This window comes from Camelina sativa, chromosome 13, assembly GCF_000633955.1.
Source record: "Camelina sativa cultivar DH55 chromosome 13, Cs, whole genome shotgun sequence".
NCBI classification, from domain to species: domain Eukaryota; kingdom Viridiplantae; phylum Streptophyta; class Magnoliopsida; order Brassicales; family Brassicaceae; genus Camelina; species Camelina sativa.
The window spans coordinates 1,238,619-1,254,109 of NC_025697.1; the positions used below are offsets into that span (position 1 = coordinate 1,238,619).

The 15,491-nt window shown below is 36.8% G+C and overlaps 3 protein-coding genes and 1 long non-coding RNA gene across 10 annotated transcripts in view; 3 read left to right on the forward strand and 1 right to left on the reverse strand.

Annotated features, from left to right (window-relative positions):
- LOC104734387 (serine/threonine-protein kinase KIPK1-like) overlaps positions 1 to 233 on the forward strand; it is an 11,060-nt gene extending 10,827 nt beyond the window's left edge. For all 7 annotated transcript variants that reach the window (XM_019234938.1, XM_019234941.1, XM_019234937.1 and 4 more), the window contains one exon: positions 191 to 233. In XM_019234938.1, the coding sequence (XP_019090483.1) occupies positions 191 to 213 (23 nt within the window). In that variant the 3' untranslated portion in view covers positions 214 to 233. The remainder of the gene's footprint in view (positions 1 to 190) is intronic.
- LOC104734388 (1,4-alpha-glucan-branching enzyme 2-2, chloroplastic/amyloplastic) lies at positions 1,864 to 8,477 on the forward strand. Its single transcript, XM_010453956.2, has 22 exons — positions 1,864 to 2,174; positions 2,523 to 2,638; positions 2,782 to 2,978; positions 3,160 to 3,258; positions 3,579 to 3,621; positions 4,053 to 4,112; positions 4,231 to 4,311; positions 4,687 to 4,803; positions 5,066 to 5,149; positions 5,307 to 5,428; positions 5,617 to 5,736; positions 5,827 to 5,956; positions 6,046 to 6,156; positions 6,297 to 6,425; positions 6,704 to 6,807; positions 6,914 to 7,058; positions 7,144 to 7,291; positions 7,377 to 7,477; positions 7,563 to 7,640; positions 7,718 to 7,873; positions 7,958 to 8,032; positions 8,115 to 8,477. Exons 1-22 carry the CDS (start codon positions 2,042 to 2,044, stop codon positions 8,202 to 8,204), a joined length of 2,439 nt encoding a protein of 812 aa, XP_010452258.2. The 5' UTR covers positions 1,864 to 2,041; the 3' UTR covers positions 8,205 to 8,477.
- LOC104734390 lies at positions 9,634 to 12,295 on the reverse strand. Its single transcript, XR_759268.2, has 3 exons — positions 12,023 to 12,295; positions 11,684 to 11,856; positions 9,634 to 11,332 (listed from the first exon to the last, which is right to left on the reverse strand). It is a non-coding gene; the product is annotated as an uncharacterized LOC104734390 (long non-coding RNA).
- Positions 12,370 to 14,410, forward strand: LOC104734389 (putative U-box domain-containing protein 58). The gene is made up of 4 exons (XM_010453957.2): positions 12,370 to 12,715; positions 13,108 to 13,218; positions 13,364 to 13,444; positions 14,070 to 14,410. The coding sequence occupies exons 1-4, from the start codon at positions 12,461 to 12,463 to the stop codon at positions 14,145 to 14,147; spliced, it is 525 nt and encodes a 174-aa protein (XP_010452259.1). The 5' UTR covers positions 12,370 to 12,460; the 3' UTR covers positions 14,148 to 14,410.

Here is a 15,491-nt window from a genome sequence, read left to right on the forward strand (position 1 = left end):
AAGGAACCTGAGAACCGGTTAGGGACGGAGAAAGGAGCGGCGGAGATAAAACGGCACGCATTTTTCGAAGGGTTGAACTGGGCGTTGATCCGGTGTGCGATCCCACCTGAGCTACCGGATTTTTATGACTATGGAGTTCCGAATCATGAAGGGAAAAGCAATTACTTGGATTGCAAGGCGGTTGGTGAACATCTTGAGTTTGAGTTATTCTAGTCGCTATATATAGCCAGATGAAGAAGCTTACGTGTTATTTTAAGCCTTTTTAATTCATAGAACTCTTTGCTTGTATCGTAAAAGTTACAAAGTCACTTTTTTGGTTTATTATTATTATTTGTGTAAACGAATTATCTGGTTTTTATATATAAGTATTTTTTTACAAAATAGTAAATTAAACAAATATGGATATTATTTTATAATGTTGTGATCCATGTAATGTAACTTAAATATAATCTCAAAAATTAATTAGAAAAGATGCTCGATCTCATTCATTTAAATAATAGATCAGAAGGAAATTATTACCAAGAATTGTTTTTTCCTCTAAGCGTACTCAAACATATAGCAAGCAAGGCACTGGAACTAAAGGAAGAGAGTTTTTGATTAAACAACCAACAACGTTAAAGTCAAGTGTTGATATAATTATTGACTAAAAAAGGTAACGTACGTTAAAGATTTGTTTTTTTTTTAGTAAAAGATATTTAATTAATATAAATAATTGTCTAATGGGCTATTTCTGGATTTAGACCCATTACAATTTCCGTAGGGCCTAAATCGATTACAACAAACCAAACAACACCACAAAAACAAAATCGACCCGGTTTCCTTAACCGGTTTCATGAAACCCTAATCTCTGAATGAAGAACACATTCAGAGCCGCCGTCCACAGGTTGCGAATACACATCCGAACAGGATCTTCGGTGTGCCTGGACGCCGCAGGTCGAACGGAGATGGTGATCCAAGATCCGTTGCCATCCCGCCACCGTAGAGTCGTAGTTAAAGAGGAAGAAGATAATCGATCTCGTCTTTGTCGAGGAGATCCAAGCTTTGTCGTGAAAGGGGAATAGCGGTAGGGAGTAGATCTGGAAACCTTCAACGGTGGCTTAGCTCCGCCTTGCGGCAGACGACCTCCCCCATCGAATAACGGCGCAGCGAAACCTCCAGAATCTCCAGTTTTCAGATCTAACCACCATCCTCATTCATTCCTCGCCGTGGATCTCCTTCTTATGTTCTGCGTCGCTACACCCGGCGGTGGAGCTCTCACCGATAGTGTCTCGCAGAAGCTTCTCCTCTCTACTTCTCCCTTGATTTTGATCTGAAAATTTTACCTGGTTGATGCAGCGGTTTACGGATGAAGCACTATGAGCCACTGGGTCCTCATCGTCACTGAAATCAACAGAGAATCCCTCCGACGGAGCAAGAGGTTGTGATCAGAAGAATAAGATTTTTGAGAGAGAAATCGCCACGCGTGAATATCACTCGCGTGACTTCTCCCTTTAACTTTTTGTTTACGTTAAAGATTTGTTTATGTAACTTTTGGTAATCTGTTGCCTTGTAAGTTGATTGTTAATATCAAAACTGATTATTAGTAATTTATGAATTATGTCGTTAAGTGTTAAAAAAAAAAAAAAAACTACATGCATTGGGTCTTCACTAAAAAAGAGGTACTGTATGTAAAATTACGTCACGTGGTACGGTCATGTAAATTGCTTCGCGAAGGTCTCGTGACTCTAATCATAATAATTATTATTAGTACAATAAAATTATATGGACCATTTAAATATTGCAAAAACCATATAATAAAAGAAAAATTAATAATCAATAGAAAAAAAAAGTGAAAATGGACGATTGGGAATTGGGACTCGGGGTGTTGGACCCCTCACTCCACACTCATCTTTTAAGCAATCGTCCGCTTCGTTTTCGCAATCACAAAAAATTAGCGAAGCTGCCACTCATTTGATTTTCCAGATTTTTCCAGATCTCTTCTCTCTCCGTCTTCCGATTTTTTTTCCGGGGTCACTGTAGGAGTCACCGGCGGTGAAAGGATATGGTGGTGATACACGGAGTGTTTGTTACTCCACGCTTCCCTCTTCCTTCTTCCTCTGCTCGACCTCTCAACACCTCCTGCTTTAATGGCAATTCCAGCCTCTCTTTCTTCCTGAAGAAACACCCTCTCTCTCGTACGCCTCTTTCTCTCTCCCTCTCTTTTTTTTTTTTTACTCTGGGATGCCATTGTTGTACTTAAATTGATTTCTGATAATGATTAGCTAATTCGTTACTTGACTAGCTTCTATGAGCTAAACTAAAATGCTATTAGTACGATTAAAACAATAGTATTGTTGTGGATCAGCTGCTCCTAGTACTAGGGGTTAAGGAAGTAGATGCTTGCTATGATGAGATTGAGAATTAGAATCAAAGACGCTTTTGATTTGTGGAAATGTTGTTTTATTAATCTGTTTTTTTTTTAGCAAACATGTTGATTAGTTTTCGATTATCCAGATACGTCTTGATTAGATCCATGTCTGTAGGGAAGATCTTTGCTGGGAAACAATCTGCGGAGTTTGATTCTATCGCTGCCTCTGATAAAGTCTTAGTACCTGATAATCTTGATGATGATCCCAGCAGTTTTTCTGAAGAACCACAGGTGGATATCTTTTGTCATCTCTCTCTCTCCTCTTTAATCAGTGAGTTAGAGGCAAATTGTTTAGAGGTTGAGCTTGAACCTTCTGTGCATTACATTGTTGTAGATTTGTTAACATGAATCCCATTTTTTTTTTTTTTTTGTAGAGATTTGATCTAGAAATTCAAACAATGGAAGAGAACGAGGCAGTAATAACAGAAGACCAGTTGTCTGTTTACAATGATGCGAAAGTCGTCAAGGAAAGAGGTGTGAAACCAAGAATAGTTCCCCCGCCTAGTGATGGGAAGAAAATATACGAGATAGACCCCATGTTACGAAGTTACAGCAGTCATCTTGATTACCGGTAATATTTATTTGTCCTGCTACTTGTTTCGTTTTTACTAGGGATACCTGCTTGATGTAAGCCTCCAAATCTTATTTATTGAAGGAATTTTCTCACATTTGATGTAGAAGTTTGTAGTAAGGTTAGATGTTGTTGTTACTTTTGATCTCGCTTAAGTATCTTGCATTTATTTTGGCTACAGTTATGGACAGTATCGAAGATTGCGTGAGGAAATAGACAAGTATGAGGGTGGTCTGGAGGCATTCTCTCGTGGCTATGAAAAGTTAGGGTTTTCACGCAGGTAACTATTTGCTACCACCAATAATTTTTTATGGGTGTTGCAACAAAGAAGAACGAGTAATTGGATACTAGATGTATATTGAGTTTTAGCAGACATTCGTTCTTATCACAGGTTTCTAGATTTTGGAACTCGTGAAATGTATTTTATATTGTGATCATTTTTTGCATCTTTAGAAATTTTGCAGTAAGAAAATCCTGATTGTAGCCAAACTAGTCTTGTTTCAGCTATTTTTTTTTCTTAACGCTGCAGTGTCACTTTGATATCATTTCGTCAATAGCGTATTGTATGATTCCCTCATGGTAGTTTCATTGCAATTTCAGTGATGCCGGTATAACCTATAGAGAGTGGGCGCCTGGAGCTAAGGTATGTTTCTTTTAGTTTTCCACTAGAAAATTATAAGTGTGTTTTACTAATAGAAACATTGAAGACTGTAGCCAGAATCTTAGCACTGGCATTTTGTGCCCACAAAGTAAATAGTTATCATATAACAAGGGTCGGATATTGTTCTACAGTCACTATGTGGTAGAAATGCTATACCTGGTCATGTGAGGATTAACTTATAAATCTTCCTGGCCGATCTTGGACAATCTGAGAATTGGTTTAGGATTTATGAAAACCTGTCCCATGTAGGAGTGATTGGTTTGCTCAATCAAACCTGAGTGTATGCTGCATGTTAGTTGCATCTCTATGGCAACTCGTTCATCTTGATTGTATATGTGTTTTTCTGTTATGAGTGTGCATATTTTATAAGTAGTTTGGTTGCTTTTCTAAACTTCTGTCCTCGCCTGTTTCAGGCTGCATCACTTATCGGAGATTTTAACAACTGGAATCCTAACGCAGATATCATGACTCGGGTAAGGCCTATTGACCACGTTGCTTAAATTCCTTACGCTTCTTTATGCTTGGAAAATTCATTTAAAGTTTGAATATATGGAATTTAGACCAGTAATTCTCTTATCAAATCGTTTACAGAATGAATTTGGTGTTTGGGAGATCTTTTTGCCCAACAACACTGATGGTTCGCCTGCAATTCCGCATGGCTCACGTGTAAAGGTAACTAACAAGTCGCTTCATTCATCCATTTCTGCCTCCCACGATTGTTGCATGTTTTATCGTAAAGAGATGTTCCCACTGTTGCAAGCAATCGTTTTTACATTATGCACAGAAAGATATGTTTTCTGCTGCGTATGTTTCAAATTTAGTTTGAGCATCAGATATAGAAAGTGGTTGTTCTGGTCATCTACTATGAAATCCAAAAAAGATGTATATCAGTAGTATTGAGTGCATCTACATTTTCTTAATATAGATTCTGCGTGTCATTTGTATACGTGTGGACAAAATCGCAATGAGTTCATACATGTTTGGTTGGAAGTTTCTGAGAAAATTATGTAATGATGGTGAAGTAATTTCTGATGCACAAAACTCCAGATTCGTATGGATACACCATCTGGCATTAAAGACTCAATACCTGCTTGGATAAAGTTCTCAGTGCAAGCTCCAGGTGAAATCCCATTCAATGGGATATACTATGATCCTCCAGAAGAGGTAATAAGGTCATGCAATCTTTTGAATATTATATTGTGGAAAACGATTGTGCCTGTGCTAGTATGAAGTTTTTGAAAGTTCAGATTTACAGATTAGCTGGTACTGCCAAAGCAAAAGTCATTGATTTCTTTTCTGGACTATCCCAAACGCATATGTTTATTTAACCAATAGATTCGGTTATCTATTATCGTTGGTTGTCCTAATAACTAACATCAGCAGATACTTTTGGTTGTCCTTTCAACGGTTCTAAATTTCGTTTCAGGAGAAATATGTATTCAAACATCCTCAACCAAAGAGACCTAAGTCGCTGAGGATTTATGAAGCACATGTTGGCATGAGTAGCACGGTGTGTGTCTGCCTCTTTCTCTTAAATTATTATGTTATGGTCCTTAACATCTGCTTTTGTTTAGTATGGTTGTTCGAGTTCGACTATAATGATATGGATCCCATTTCTGGAGATTTTTCTATATCACTTGAATGATGAGAGTATACTTGTTATGCAGGAACCAATGGTCAATACTTATGCTAACTTTAGAGATGATGTTCTTCCACGCATCAAAAGGCTTGGCTATAATGCTGTTCAAATCATGGCTATACAAGAACATTCATATTATGCCAGTTTTGGGTATTCTTTGACCTGAGTTCTATTAGAATCCTAGATATTCTCATTTAATTTAGTGTTGCAAAACTATACGCCTTTCAGCCTTTCTGATATGATGCTATCTGTTTCTTCAGGCATCTAGTAGCGTAGGTATCTCATTTCTTATTGTTTTTCATTTACTAAGGAACATGCCGTTTCCGTTATGAACGCAGGTACCATGTCACAAACTTTTTTGCCCCTAGCAGTCGTTGTGGGACACCAGAGGAACTAAAATCACTTATAGACAGAGCTCATGAGTTAGGCCTGGTCGTTCTGATGGATATTGTTCATAGGTAGTGAAAGTTTTCATGATAGCATACAATCAGATCCACCTTTTGGCCTTTCACTAGTCATTTGATATTGCCATTCCCTAACTTGTGCAGCCATGCTTCAAAAAATACATTGGATGGGCTGAACATGTTTGATGGAACTGATGCTCACTATTTCCACTCTGGACCTCGGGGTAACCATTGGATGTGGGACTCACGTCTTTTCAATTATGGGAGCTGGGAAGTATGTAACTTTGTGAACTTTATAGCAAAATATAGCAAACAGACAACTTCCTTTAGCACTATTAGTTCTAACTCTCTCTTTTCTTACAGGTATTACGATATCTCCTTTCAAATGCACGGTGGTGGCTAGAAGAATACAAGTTTGATGGATATAGATTTGATGGTGTTACCTCAATGATGTATACCCATCATGGACTCTCGGTACTTCAAACTTTTCTACAATGGATGGCTTTGCTAAAATGCATTTTTTATTTGCTTTCCCCATTTTCCTTTCCGATTGTGTCAGGTTTTAAGCATGTCTTACATCGGTCTGTTGACCTACTCTTTTGTGTTTCAAATAGGTTGGATTTACTGGGAATTACACTGAGTACTTTGGATTGGAAACTGATGTGGATGCTGTGACTTATTTGATGCTGGTAAATGATATGATTCATGGGCTCTACCCTGAAGCGATTACCGTTGGTGAAGATGTAAGTTTTCTGAATGTCTTCTTTATAACCACCGATCTTTTGACAAATTTTTTGCTCCACGTCTTTCCTAGTTCCTATATCACCTTCACCCTCGAAATAAGGTTAACAACTTACCACGCTACATAAAAACAAGTATGTAGAGCCATAGGGACACATATGGGTTTATCATATTAATGATAGTCCAATGCAGAAGATTAACCAAAACAATGTCAACTAACAATGAAAGGTTTTCTATATTTTCCGTGGTGATATTTACTTATAAAATTGTTTCGTTTCAGGTTAGTGGTATGCCAACATTTTGTATTCCTGTCCAAGATGGTGGCGTTGGATTTGACTACCGTTTACACATGGCCATAGCTGATAAGTGGATAGAAATTCTCAAGTGAGTTTCTTTCTGCTTTCTTGCTGCATTATCTTTTAAGTTGGTACCTGCTTTAATGATTGTTGAAATGAGTCCATCTTACTCTCCACCATGTTATGTGGTGAAGGAAGAGAGATGAAGACTGGCAAATGGGCGACATCGTTTACACACTTACTAATAGAAGGTGGTCAGAGAAGTGTATTTCTTATGCTGAAAGTCATGATCAAGCTCTTGTTGGTGATAAAACAATTGCCTTCTGGTTAATGGACAAGGTATTAGATTAGACGCCATTTTACTTCTCTATATACATTAAACTAAACTTTACAAGTTATGTGGGTAATGTTTGTACGTTTCCAGGATATGTATGATTTCATGGCAGTAGACAGACCATCAACCCCTCTTATCGATAGAGGAATAGCTTTGCATAAAATGATTAGACTTATAACTATGGGATTAGGTGGTGAAGGGTACTTAAATTTTATGGGTAACGAATTTGGACATCCAGGTACTGTATCATTTAAGTTCTTTCGTTTAGCTTTGTACAAAATTGGTTTGAGAGTACATTTCTTCTCGTCTCCTGCGATTTTCAGAATGGATCGATTTTCCCAGAGGCGAGCAGCGTCTTTCTGATGGGAGCGTGATTCCTGGCAACAATTTCAGTTATGACAAATGCCGGCGCAGATTTGATCTAGTAAGTACTTACAAATCTGGCTAAGTACAACATAACTCAAGATGAATGCTTTGCTGTGTTCTGATTCAGAAAAGTTCATATATAGGGGGATGCAGATTATCTCAGGTACCGCGGACTGCAAGAATTTGATCAGGCAATGCAACATCTTGAAGAGAGATACGGTGTAAGACTCCAAGTTATAATCTTTGTAGATCATCTCAATCACCCAGTGGCTTTTATTCTGATTTTACAATTGAGCAGTTTATGACTTCCAAGCATCAATTCATATCACGAAAGGATGAAGGTGATAGAGTAATCATATTTGAAAGAGGTGATCTCGTCTTTGTCTTCAACTTCCACTGGACCAGCAGCTACTTTGATTACCGCATTGGTTGCTCCAAGCCTGGCAAATATAAGGTATACACATCCAACTCTTCTTTTGAAACAATTGGGGCTTTGGCATTGGTTGTAGATAGAATCCCTTACTTTTCGACATTCCAGATCGTATTGGACTCAGACGATCCTCTGTTTGGTGGATTTGGAAGGCTTGATAGCAAGGCAGAATATTTCACATATGTAAGAAAAATGAAACCATTCTAGTCAAAGTTTACATGCATTGTGACTGTCCCAATCTCTTGACCCAATCATGCCAATGCAGGATGGCTCATACGACGGCCGACCATGCTCATTCATGGTCTATGCACCGTGTAGAACCGCCGTGGTTTATGCTTTAGCAAACCACGATTAGGACATCCAGACTTTGGATTCGAAAATCGCAAATCATAATCAGAGAAGAGAGAGAGTCTGAAACTGTGTTTACTTCATTAGATTGTAATGATGTGAACAAGTCAACCTAGAATGTAAAGTCTGGTAACGAAAATATTTGAAACACTAATCCGCGAATGTAGCACTTGATCAAGCAAGCCAAATTACATAATCAGGGATAAACCGGTCATTGATGTTCAAACGACTCAACGGCTTCTGTGTGGCCAATGATATGTATAAAGGATTTTTTTTTTTCTTTCTCCAAAATCAATTTTTTTTTGGTTTTATATGTGAAAACAAAAGGATTCTGTGGGTTCTTTAACAATTAAATGACAAGACCCAAAATCCAGTTAATTTTTGTTTCGTAACTTCTATATCCAATTTTACTATAATTTTAAATTGGGCAACTGACAAAAATAGCACAATTTTAAATTTTTCTTCCAAAGTTAGCACACATTTTTTGACAAAATTAGCACAAACTTATATATCATTCATTAAAGAATTAAAAAATGTTGAAATTGGGAGAATCGGAGACTCCGTGTTCCTTCGGCGAGAGAATACGAAGAAAGAGAATCAGTGAAATATGAATCTAGCGAACCCAATCAAATCTGAAGCGGAGGTGAATCATAACCTGAAATCAAGGAATCTGAGTGAATCACTAGTGAAAATTTTCGTTGGCGACATCACATGCAAACAACGAGCTCTAATTCAGATCTCGTCGGAGATTTTTGTGCTCTGGTTCAGAAAGATGATCTACCCAAAGCTTCGTTTTCGTCTGGTTTTGTGATCATGCTTCTTCAAGTGTTTCGTCGGAGATCTTCGAGCTCTAGTTCAGAAAGATGATCTACCCAAAACTTTGTTTTCGTCTGGTTTTTGTAAAATTTAGGAAGAATTCCTTAAATTTATGATGACCATCATAACAAGTTTAGATTTCAGGATGACTTTCATAAAAATCTGGATATTGCTAAAACCCAAGATAGCACAAAAATGAAACCACTACCCTGTACTATGGAAATTTTTTGTATGTATTACAATTTTTTTAGTAATTCTGAGTTTTTATGTTGAATGTTTCCTTGTTTTATGTATTCAAATTTGTTTTCATAACATCATTATTCATAGATGTTTCCTTGCTCAATTCAAACTTTTGTTGATAGCTCATAGAATCCCTTCTCCTATTCTTGTAACTTGAAAAACCAACACCGAGCATCCATCATTACTATGAAACGTTTAAACTTTTGTTGGTAACCCAGTTACATTACACTACTTTTACGCACAAGAAAAATATTTAGGAAGGAGATCTCGCATTTCAGGAAGACCTTCATCAAAATAAAATAAAAGGAAAATAAAGAAAACAAAGCATACACGCCCCATAAGGATTCGAAGACGGGACCTTTGAGTATTGTAGGAGCATGTAACCAAGTAAGACAAACTTTTCATTTAAGTACAATATAAAAATAAATGTATAAATATGGATACTGCTCGAATAGGTGATTCTTTGAAATTGAGGAAGGTTTTCCTGAACTTCAGGATGACCTTCATAGAAATTTAGAAAGATACAAAATCAAATCATTGGTCATATATATATATATATATATATATATATACATCTCTCGCTCCTTTCCTCCGCCTCTCACCACCATCTCTGCTGCCACGTCTCTAGCTCCTTTCCTCCGCCTCTAACCACCATCTCTGTAGTTGTTCCTCTTCCTCTTAGACGATCATGACAAGAGTCTTTGATCCACCAACTCCAGCAAATCTATAAACCGTACCAGATTATGTCATTATTTACTCAATTTGCTTTGTCCCTCTTCATCTTCCTCTTCTTCATAATTATCCTTATCTTCTTCATCTTAGTGGTCTTGGTAGTGATTATTCAAATTCGGAGGTAGTCGCGTGAGCGGAAGAGATGAGATAAGATCAGGGTTCTAATCAAACTCTTCCATTTGATTATAGAAAGGCCAAATCAAGACAGATGACCAGTCAACGCCGGAACAAGTTGAGACAACGATGACAATATATTCCTTGTGTGTTGATTCGATTTGAGAGGACCACAGTCACGGAGAGTCTCGTCGTGAGTTCAGAGTAAGGTTGAGTTTTTCTTGTGACAGCGGAGGTCGTAGCGGCTAGCTAAAGTGGTGGAGTACGGTTAAGCGAATAAACAGAAGGAGTCTATCTAATTTGTGACAGCCTCCCTGAATCGTTTTTTAACAGTTTGTGTCATTCATTTTTGTAGGGTAATGGTTTTTTATATCTACAAGGAGGTCATACTTAAGGAGATTGAGATGTTTAGGGGTTGATTCTTTGTTTTCAAATTAGGATTTTGATGTTACATATATATTAGATGGTGTATTTTGTAGAATAATTTGAGCTAGATGTTAAAGGAAGCAAATGATAGTTTCTTTAGACTCAAAAAGGTTCTTTTAAATTCAGGAAAGGTACCTTGAGATCTCATGATGACATTCAAAAAAAATGTTTTGGGACTCCTGTAAATTCATGAAGGATTGAATGATATTTAGGAAGGATCCTTTAAAATTTAGGATGACTTTCATAAAAAAAAAATTAGGTGGCCTCTAGGAAGCATTATGTCGAACGCTTGGTGTGCAAAGTGATTGGTCGTGAACTTTGTTGACTGCTTACCACTCTTTAACCATTTCAGAGACATCTAAAACTTCTACTTTCTCTTCTTGAGGAGTTGACAAGATATTAATACCAAAACCAGAGTGGTAATCCATATAAGAGATAGTTACCTGATGTTGAGATGCATCCTTTTGTGAGATAAATTGAATATGGCCAATCGATTCTTTGAGATGGACCTTTTCACCATAGGCGAGAGAAAGCTCATGAATCACATCGAAGAGAGAAGCGTTGAGGGACTCAACGTACGACTGTCTTTTTCGGCGAGAAGTTCAAGGAGATCCGACGACTCCGATTCAAGAGCAGAGAGACGCATCGAGAGAGTGATGGATGTGATTGGCAAGCTGCATTGAGTTGTTCAAATGGACTGGACGGTAGAACTCGTCAAGAGATCGAAGCTTCTCGACCACCTGTAATGTTGTTGTTGTTGTTGTTCCTTAAAGACGAGGAGGAGCTCATGAGTATCGGTGATAAGAACTGGACCAATTTCTAAAAAGATTATAATTAATTTTATTATTATATAATCAATTGAATAATGCTAGTTTTGGAATATTTGAGAATGTATGCTAATCTTCGAAGAAAAAAATATAAGTGTGCTATTTGAGGATATTTCTCAAAATGGTTTAATTATGTGTGTTAATTTTGGAAAAAAAATTTAAAAGTGTGTTATTCTAGGATATTTCTTTATTCAAAATAACTATTAAAAAACTTTTATTTTTCAAAAAGGCAAATCTCAAAAAAAAAAAATTGAAAATAAAAACAAATCAATTTTTTTGAAAAATCATTGTTCACTTTAAAAAAAAATATAAGATGGGGATGGAAATTAACCTGAGCAATGATGATGATACGATTAGCGAGAGAAGGGAAATCAGACAACTATCTTCATGGGCTTGTCACCTTTCTGATGGGCTAGAAATTCTTTCTTCGGGCCCAAAAGGTTTGGAGCGTCTCCTACGATCGCAACACCATTCTCGGAGGAACACAACAGAGCAGCCAGCCACCTATGACCCACCTCCACCGCAACAGAGAAAAAGCCGAAGCAGTTATTATCGCACACATCTAGTTAAAACTTAGAACCATATATCTACAGACGACAGTACAGAGATGATAAATAAACTGAGTGAGGAAACCACCTTGAAACAACAAGAAACAGAGACGAGAAAATACCTTTTGAGAACAGAGTCGACACATGTTCGTCGCTTCGAGAACATAGCTTTCACTTTCGCTTTCATATTGTCCGCTTTTTTTTATTTTTTTGGGTTATAAGAATCGAACACACTCAAGTTTACAAACGATCAATGATGGGTCTCTCTCTCACAGAGTCTCAGTTTATATAACCGTGTGTGACTCTGATCGGAATAAAAAAAGGAAAACTGTTTGTGAATGGAAAAAAAAAAGGAAAATAGGATCACGCTCCTTTTTCTTCTAGAAATATAAACCGGTTTAAATTGATTTGGTTTGGATCCGGTTTAGTCAATCACGCTCCTTTTTGCATCCCATTATAATTAGGATTAGGAATCCAACGGTCATCGTAGATCGCATCAGATAAACGGCTAAAAAGGCAAATTCTCTTGGAAGAAGAAAGAAGAAAGAAGAACTCAGAAGATGCAACCGACAGAGACGACGTCGCAGCCGGCGCCGGCGGAACAAGGCCGTCGGCTCAAGGATCAGTTATCGGAGAGTATGAGTTTCAGTAGCCAGATGAAGAAGGAAGACGATGAGATGTCGTTGAAAGCTTTGTCGGCGTTTAAGGCTAAAGAAGAGGAGATCGAGAAGAAGAAGATGGAGATTAGAGAAAGAGTTCAAGCTCAGCTTGGTCGTGTTGAAGACGAGTCCAAGCGTCTCGCTATGATTCGCGAGGTTTGATTTCTAATTAATACATTTATTATTTCAATTCGATTTTTTTGTTTGGTGTGTGTGATTTAGTTGCTGCTTTAGGTTTTACATCGTAGTGTAGATTTAGATCAAGTTCTTAGGGCCTAGAGAGTCTAAATGGGGCGAACAATTTCGATCTCGTTTTCGGATTTAGTTGTTAAAATTAGAAAGTTGGATTTAGTCTGGTTTTAGGGTTTTGTTCAATTTCTAGGTTCTAGACTTGTGGGAAATTTTCAAAGTTTTGAGTATAATTTGTGTGTTTAAAGATGATCTTAAACCTGATTGGGGAAAGATGAGAAGCTATGGCTGAAGATCTAAGCTTGATTTGTGGATGATGTGTGTTTGGTGAGTTTGATGCTTTGATTGTTAAAAATCAGGAACTTGAAGGTTTTGCTGATCCCATGAGGAAAGAAGTTACTATGGTGCGGAAGAAGATTGATTCTCTTGACAAAGAATTAAAGCCATTGGGGAATACTGTTCAGAAAAAGGTTTGGGTTTTTTGTGTTTGAGAATTTCAATGCTTTTTTCTCTCTCTACTAAGAATCATTTTTATACCCCCATAAATCAAACTGACTTGATACATTCAGGATTCTTAAGGATGCTGACCTATTTTTCTTTTTCCATAATATGCAGGAAACAGAGTACAAGGATGCTCTTGAAGCATTCAATGAAAAGAACAAGGAGAAGGTGGAGCTGATCACCAAGCTGCAGGAGGTTTGTTCATTTATTCTCACTTTTCTCTCTACTCTACTTTTGCCTAATGAAATCAGGTGTGTTGTTTGAATGGAACGTTACAACTGGTCTGTTCATGCCATATATTTATCTGGATGGTGTCTGTGTTTGGTCCAACTTATTGTTTTTTCGTTCATCAAACTGATAGGCTTTAAGCTGTTTTGGGACATACGATTCCCATTACCTTCCTTTAGAACCCTAGTTTTGTTCCAAGATTCCCATTGAAATAGGTTAAATTGTCTTACTGAGTTTTGGTATCCAGTCGCCAAGTTTGTCATTCTTTAATAGTTGAAATCCTGTTTCTAAAACGAGTTCCGCAATTTTGAAAGTGAGACCAGTAGAGACTCTATATTTAGGATACCCCATGTTTGAGTGATTTGAGTTGTATATCTGCAATTAGTTCCTCCAAACTAGATGCAGCACATGATCTTAAACAGTTAAACCTCTCTTTGCGCAAGTCAGATATCCAAAAGACCAATCACGCGTTTATTTGCATTTTTGTCTGTAACTGCTAAATCAAAAGAGTTGTTTATATAGTCACTTATATGTTTTTGTTACGGTTTTTGAGACTTGATGGGGTTTCTTCTTTTTTGATGAATGCGTGCAGTTGGAGGGACAAAGCGAGAAACTGAGGTTCAAGAAGCTGGAGGAGCTAAGCAAGAACATTGATCTAACCAAACCTTAAGTGTTGGACGAGCACAGTCACTGGGATTGGGCTATTGAAAGTTTTTATAAATATATCACTGGTAAAATCACTGTTTAGAGTATTTTCATTGTTCTTTCATGCTTGTAGTAACATAATATATAAAATAAAGAGTAAGAAGATATGGTTTTGAACTAGATGTTGCAAAGAAAATGTAACAAAGTTACTTTGGCACTACATTTATCGACGTGATTGGCAGAATTGTAATAATAATGTAAAGCAACTATGTTTATCCAGAGCATTTAGATACATGACTATATCATGAAGACATGAACCATTTCAGATCTCTCTAATTCTATTTTTAAGACCACATTTGAAAATCCTGACTTGAGAATTTCAGCTGTACATGAGAAAATCAAATTGACCATGAGTTGCATGTCTATGTTATCTATGTTAATACTTAATAGATGACATAGACATGCTAGGATCAAGTTAAGAGAGTAGTAATGTATTTGAAATAAGGCTTGTCAATATACGAGAGTAATGTATATAACATTATCTATTGTATTTGTACCCCTACTAGTTCAATCTATAATGTACTAGAAATAAATAACTAATATCTTGTAAGAATATGAATCTGCTATACTATGAAAATTAACAAAGAAAAATAAAAAATAGAGTTCAAATGAAAATGGAATAATCAAACGTTTGGTTTGGTGGAAGTATCAACGCTGTTTCCTTTGTATGAGCATCTCTTACTTTATTATATTGAATCTGAAAGTGCATGCATCTACAATAATTAATCAATACTTAGCATATATCTACAATGTTCCAAGTTTTAAACCTATATATCAATGAGATATCTCATGTCTCTCTATATATGTGTAATCATATATATCAAACGCATTTTCTGTTGCTCTCGATCAAATATTTCTTTTTCTTATACTACATATACTCCTCATATTCCTCTATTATTTTATAAAATCTTATATATGTGATGTTTTATTTTGTTTAGTATGATCCTTTCGCAGAAATGGCCGAGACATCAATCATATATAGGCATGTCACCGTCTTTCACTCAGATCAAAACTCTGTGTAAATTTATTATGTGTGTCAGTGTGTGTTCTCTAAAATGTTCGGTGCCGCAATAGTCCGAATATGTTAAAAACATTGATAGGTTTCTATTTTTAAACCAAGATCGACTTTAATTTACATGAGAGAGACTAGACTTCAAAATATTTTCTTATAATTCAATGAGATGTGCGTTGAATGAGTGTATGTACCAGTCGTGCATGAGCATGGAGGAAAGCTACAAATCAAGCGACACGATCCAAGTTTAAGATACATACGGAGACATATTGTCTCACAATAAGTCAAAAGTCACAA